The sequence below is a fragment of the Notolepis coatsorum genome, assembly GCF_963971535.1.
Source record: "Notolepis coatsorum genome assembly, chromosome: 11".
Taxonomy (NCBI): Eukaryota; Metazoa; Chordata; class Actinopteri; order Aulopiformes; family Paralepididae; genus Notolepis; species Notolepis coatsorum.
In genome coordinates this window covers 93,380,199-93,387,159 of record NC_140175.1, presented here as the reverse complement: position 1 = coordinate 93,387,159, position 6,961 = coordinate 93,380,199, and the positions used below count along the sequence as shown (strand labels likewise).

The 6,961-nt window shown below is 45.2% G+C and overlaps 1 protein-coding gene across 1 annotated transcript in view; it reads left to right on the top strand.

Annotated features, from left to right (window-relative positions):
• Positions 1 to 6,961, top strand: part of notch1a (notch receptor 1a) — a gene marked incomplete at its 5' end in the record, with an annotated part of 20,295 nt that overhangs the window by 2,576 nt on the left and 10,758 nt on the right. The window contains 7 exons of the mRNA XM_084325002.1: positions 848 to 1,076; positions 2,471 to 2,672; positions 3,264 to 3,417; positions 3,579 to 3,763; positions 4,496 to 4,628; positions 5,402 to 5,659; positions 6,053 to 6,165. Of these exons, the coding sequence (XP_084181128.1) occupies positions 848 to 1,076; positions 2,471 to 2,672; positions 3,264 to 3,417; positions 3,579 to 3,763; positions 4,496 to 4,628; positions 5,402 to 5,659; positions 6,053 to 6,165 (1,274 nt within the window). The remainder of the gene's footprint in view (positions 1 to 847; positions 1,077 to 2,470; positions 2,673 to 3,263; positions 3,418 to 3,578; positions 3,764 to 4,495; positions 4,629 to 5,401; positions 5,660 to 6,052; positions 6,166 to 6,961) is intronic.

Below are 6,961 nucleotides of genomic sequence, written 5' to 3'. Positions count from 1 at the left end.
CAACCGAGTAAGGCGGCGTTTTAACCTTGTGTCCCCGTGAACTCTCTTAACCCTTTCACTGCCACACTACAGAAGGTTAACCTTCTGTAGTGGTTAACCTTCTGTAGTGTGGCAGTGAAAGGGTTAATCGGATGTTGTGTGGCAGTGAAAGGGTTAACCTTCTGTGTATTGTCGCAGTGAAAGGGTTAACCGTTTGGTAGTGCAGCAGTGAAATGGTTAAGATGAGATCCTTTATAATAATAATAATAATAATAATAATAATAGTAATAATAATAATAATAACAATAATAATATATTTGATTTGTAGGGCGCTTTATAGTTGTGGAGCAAATCTCAAAGCGCTACATTTTTTAAAGAACATAAAGACTAGCAAGAGAGTAAAAAAAATTATATAAAATAAGCAAGACTAAAACTAGTAAGGAGTAAAAAGAACACTAAAACTAGTAAAAGAGTAAAAAACATAAAATAAGAAGGGCTACAACTGGTAAAAGAACATCAAATGTGTGGAGCTAAAACTAGATAAAAATCAACAAACGGCTCTATTAAAAAGATGAGTTTTGAGGCCCTTTTTAAAAGCATCCACAGTCTGTGGTGCTCTCAGGTGGTCAATCTTTATTGATCCCTTGGGGAAATTTGGGGCGTCATAGCGGCATGGGGGAGGGGAGGTACAGGTATGGGCAGGGTAGTAGAAGAAGGACATAAATATAGGCAATGAAATTAGATCTGAATATAAAAATATGAGAAGAAATAAACAGTGTAAACAATATAATTAACTCCATTTTAGACAGCTTTGTTAAGTTTTAACCCCCCCCCCCCCCCCCCCCCCCCTCATCTCTCTCTCTCCCAGACCCCTGCAGTAATGGCGGTCTGTGCAGGGACGGCGTGGACAGCTTCGTGTGCACCTGCCTGCCAGGGTTCCGCGGGGGCAGGTGTGAGCAGGACATCAACGAGTGTGAGAGTAACCCCTGCAAGAACGGGGCCAACTGCACCGACTGTGTGAACAGCTTCACCTGCACCTGCCCGCCCGGCTTCAGCGGCATCAACTGTGAGATCAACACTAACGACTGCACCGAGAGGTACTGACTGCATCCCGTCACCGTGTATATATATATATATATATATATATATATATATATATATATATATATATATATATAATAATAATGCAGGACCTCTTTAGGGGGTCTTTATTCGGCATGCAACAAACTGGACATGCAATTGGAGCGGCACACACACACCGGGATACACACACACACACACATGCATTGTCTTTTTCTCAGTCGCCGATATATCAGTCTCAGTATATCGGCTATTGAGCCTGAAGGATGTTGCATTCCTTCACGTTCACACTGCAAACCTTAGTGCTCAATTCTGATTCATTGCTCAGATTTTTGTTTTTGTTTTTTTGTTTTGCTGTTCACATGATCAAAAAAAAAGTTGCCAATATTCGATTCCAGTGTGAACCGGTCACCCTCCTGAACTGACCCGCATGTGCAAATTAACAATAAAGATGGGCGTAGGGATGCTCGATATTGGCTTTTTTACCGATAGCGATATACCGATATTGTCCAACTCTTAATTTCCGATACCGATATCAACCGATACGCTATATATGCAGGGTCCCCCCCCCCCCCCAAAAACGGAATAATTTCAGGTAATTAACATTACATATGTCTTGTTGTGGAATTAACACAGCATTATGCATACTTTTGACAATAAATAAAATCAGAATTTGTTCTTACTTGCTGGGTAAATAAAGGTTATAGAAATGTTAAAAAAAATATATAATAAATTAAGATTTTATTTTTTTTGATAACCGATACCGATATTTTACGATATCACATTTTAATGCCAATACCAGCCGATAATATCGGACATCCCGTGAGAAAATGGTGACAAATGTTTTGTCGCAGTGACGTAAAAGTGACACGAAAGTCGCACGATTGTTCAGACTGAGGTTTTGCAAACCAACCTGACCTGTATCTGTTTTAGGACCACATTGTGAAAGTGGCCCAAATCAGAATTGAAAAGATCAGACTCCAGGTGATTTGTGCCGTCGTGAAAAAAAACAGGTCTGAGTCACATATGAGGCTAAATCAAATCTGACTTTGCCTGCAGTGTGAAGGTAGCCAAATAACCATATAAGTGCAAAAGTTGTGTACTTTTTGGCTTTGGGTCAGGTATCACATATATATTCCAAATGTCATGGAGTGTTTATACAGCTGTAAGTACACTGGCTGTTCAAAGACTTGGACAACATGGACTTATATGGTTATCCATCTAACATAACCCCTTCCATCTCTATGACTACAATATACACAACACTCCCATCTTAAATATGAAATAAAATACACACAAGTACCTGGCGTTATGAATTCGAGATGAACAGTCAGCTCACAGGAGCGATCGATTATCAACCGCGGCGTTCTATAACACGGCTCACCGGTTGGCTTTTGGTTTCTCTCCACAGTTCCTGTTTCAACGGCGGCACGTGTGCGGACGGCATCAACGCGTTCACCTGCCTCTGCCTGCCCGGCTTCACCGGCAGCTACTGCCAACATGACATCAACGAGTGCGACTCCAAGCCCTGCCTCAACGGCGGCACCTGCCTCGACAGCTACGGGACCTACAAGTGCACCTGCCCCCACGGCTACACGGGAGTCAACTGCCAGGTGAGAGAGAGACGATGAAAGAGAGGAAATCTCACCTTCATCTTTTTACACCCGAAGGCAATTATGTACTACTTACTACATAGGTACTAGGGGGTTCCCCCGACGTTCCTGGCCAAATTCCCAATCAGGTCTCTTGACATCTAATCATCCCTTCCCCTTAATTGTTGTTTTAATTGTCTGTATGACGTGTGAATGTTGTGAGTAACTGTAACTGTATTTTACGTGTTATGGACCCCAGGAAGAATAGCCACAGCACTGCTGTGGCTAATGGGGATCCAAATAAACTTAAACTGAATTGACTGATATCAATCCCTGTCTCCTGAGCCGTGTGCCGGGTGCCATTGTATGGCAGCCATTCAGCCTGCGTAGCCCAAGGTTGTGGTGAAGGAGGCCATTTCCACCCTACATTGTAAAGTGCCTTGAGTGTCTATAAAAGCGCTATATAAATGCAATTAATTGTTATTATTATTACATCAACGTCGTCAAGGCAGCAATGTGGTGCCAATCGGAGATTTTGTGGAGCTATATTTGTCTGATTTATTTGTACAATTTGCTAAGTGTGTTACTTTCTTTACCCCCCCCCCCCTGTAGAATCTGGTGCGCTGGTGTGACTCTTCCCCCTGTAAGAACGGAGGTTCCTGCTGGCAGCAGGGGGCCTCCTACACCTGCCAGTGTCACACCGGGTGGACGGGCCTCTACTGTGACATCCCCAGTGTGTCCTGCGAGGTGGCTGCCAAACAGCAAGGTACAAAATTCACCCCAAAAACAAAAGCCTGGTTGTTCCGCTTTGTGAAATGCTTTGTATTTGAGAGAATGGGTGTTGTATTAACAGATCCGGGGGGGGGGGTTGTGTTTTCAGTGCAGTCGATAAACAATGTCTCCCTCCCTCCGCGTCTCGTCTCCCAGGTGTGGAGGTGGCTCATCTCTGCCGCTACTCGGGCCAATGTCTGGACGCCGGGAACACCCACTACTGCCGCTGCCAGGCCGGGTACACCGGCAGCTACTGCCAGGAGCAGGTGGACGAGTGTTCACCAAACCCCTGCCAGAACGGAGCCACGTGCACCGACTACCTGGGGGGCTACAGCTGTGAGGTACAGACACGGCCCCCCGTTAACCCTCTCACCGCCACGCTGCCGACGGGTTAACCCTTACACTGTGACGATACAGAAGGTTAACCCTTTCACTGTGACAATACAGAAGGTTAACCATTTCACTGCCACACGACAAATGGTTAATCCTATCACTACCACAACACATAAGGTTAACCCTTTCACTGCCACACTATAGCCGGTTAACCCTTTCACTGCGACATTACAGAAGGTTAACCCTTTCACTACCACACTACAGACAGTTAACCCTTTCACTGCGACACTACAGAAGGATAACCCTTTCACTACCACAATACAGACGGTTAACCCTTTCACTGCGACACTACAGCCGGTTAACCCTTTCACTGCGACACTACAGAAGGATAACCCTTTCACTACCACAATACAGACGGTTAACCCTTTCACTGCGACACTACAGAAGGTTAACCCTTTCACTGCCACACGACAAAGGGTTAACCCCTTCACTATACCACACTACAGAAGGTTAATCCTTTCACTACCACACTACAGATGGTTGCCGTATGTAGTGTGGTAGTGAAAGGGTTAACCGTCTGTAGTGTGGTAGTGAAAGGGTTAAGCACGCAACTCAATCATTTGGTTGACGTCGACGTGAATACCGCCAAATCATCTGTTTTCAAATGTATTCATTCACATCATTGACTGTATTGATATACGCTGGACTCACTCTTTGTCTGTTGGTCTCTCTCTCTTCAGTGTATCGCTGGCTACCATGGGGTGAACTGCTCTAAAGAGATCAACGAGTGCCAGTCTCAGCCCTGCCAGAACGGAGGCACCTGCATCGACCTCATCAACACATACAAATGCTCCTGTCCCAGAGGAACACAAGGTACACACGCATGTTCATACACACAGACACATGGACACACACACACACACACACACAGTGTTGCGTTGCTGATATCAAAGCTGGTTGCACGCACGCTAATGACGGCATCTGCACGCTCGCTCCCGGGCGCGTGCGTGCGCTCCCGCGCATGCGCATACATGTTGCCTCGCATAAGCACAGACTAAAGACAGTGCCTAATTGCCTCTACGAATGGAATGTAACAAATTTCATTCACAAGTTTTGTGTGAATGTATCTGAGAACGTATTTGAACACACCTGACGACCGGCGCTATTGATATGCAAAATAGCCAGGTGGGTACTTAGCGAGTTGGCGCATCAGTCGAGTGCAGCGCATTCCTGTGTGCACGCGCGTGCACATCCGTGCGCACGCGCGTGCACATCCGTGCGCTTTACAATTTGCGCTTTACAATTTACCAAAGCGCTTTACAATTTGTTCCTCACATTTTTACCCATTCACTCACACATTCACACAGCGATGGCAGAGGCGACCATGCAAGGTGCCAATCTGCACATTAGGAGCAATTAGGGGTTAAGTGTCTTGCCCAAGGACACTTCGACATGCTGCCCGGGAGGAGTGGGAATCGAACCGGGAACCTCCGTATTACCAGACGACTGCTCTACCTCCTGAGCCACTGTCGCCCCCCAATTAGACATACTAGCGCTGATGAACCCAAAGAACATGGTCCGGAAAAAAAGCCAAGTCACAACATCATCTTCCCGACTCAAACGTTCCCCCCCTTTCCCCCCCTCAGGCGTCCACTGTGAGATCAACCTGGACGACTGCAACCCTTCCACCGACCCGCTCACCCACGAGCCCAAGTGCTTCAACAACGGCAAGTGTGTGGACCGGATCGGAGGCTACCGCTGCGTCTGCCCGGCGGGCTACGTGGGCGAGCGCTGCGAGGGCGACGTCAACGAGTGTCTGTCGGACCCCTGCGACCCCCGAGGCTCCTACAACTGCATCCAGCTCACCAACAGCTACCGCTGCGAGTGTCGCACCGGATACACAGGTACGATTATTGGGCTCGAATCCCAAGGGAACGCCGTCGCAGTGATACAAAGTTGAACAAGAAGGAGGGCTGCAGTGTCTTTGTATAGTGTGAATCCAGTGTTTTAGAAGGTGCTCTTTGGATATAGGGGAGCCAGTTGGGGAAAAAAACAAAGAAGTTCCAGGCACTCTTCATGTATAAAAAAGCTTTAATTAATCGCTTAGTTCATATTAGAACAATACATTTTTGTTGTATTGTGTCTGGAACTTCTTTGTTTTTTGCCATCGAAGTGATACTTGTATACTCTGTGTATTCGTTTTCCCCCCTGTTTTCCATAGTTTAGACATATCTACGCGTCAAATTCAAGTTGACCCTGACTCACACTGTGCTCTTGTCTCTGTCGTTGTTCCCCAGGCCAGCGTTGTGACAAGGTGTTTGACGGCTGCAAGGGCAGGCCGTGTCGAAATGGAGGAACGTGTGCAGTCGCCAGTAATACTCCCCACGGTTTCATCTGCAAATGCCCACCGGTGAGTAGAGATAAATCATTCACGCCCTTCATTGAGCTGTGGGGGCGCAGAGGCAGAGAAAGTTAAGACCACCATCTAGCAGCGGAGCGGGGTTGGGGTGTTGGTCCGGGGGTCCTGGGGTGGGTTGTGTGGGGGAGGAAATGTCTTTTGTGATGTCTTTTGTGGTGTCTGTAATAGTATAAGTTTATGTTCTGTATTTATTATTCGTATTATTGCTAATGTCGTTATTGTTGTTATTATTATTGTTGTGGTACTGTGTGGTCTTGTTATTATTATTACTACTGTATTGTGTTTGTCTTGTTTATGTATAAAATTAAATGAAATTGTATTTGATAAAAAAAAAATATATATCATTCACGCCCTTCACCATTCCCGTGAAGACGCAGCACAAGCTGTATAATCGTTAGAAATAGGGATGCTCGATATTGGCTTTTTTACCGATAAACTCTTAATTTCCGATACCGATATATGCAGGGTTTCCCCCCCCAAAAAACTGAATAATTTCAGGTAATTAACATTACATATCTCTTGTTGTGGAATTAACACAACATTATGCATACTTTTGACAATAAATAAAATCAGAATATGTTCTTACTTGCTTGCATGGGTAAATAAAGTTTATAGAAATAATTAAAAAAAAATATATATATATTTTTTTTTAAACCGATACCGATATTTTCCGATATCACATTTTAATGCCAATATTGGCCGATAATATCGAGCATCCCTAGTGAAAACGCAGCACAAGCCGTCTAATGGTTAGAAACGTGTGTCTGAAGTCTCTCCTGTCTCGTCT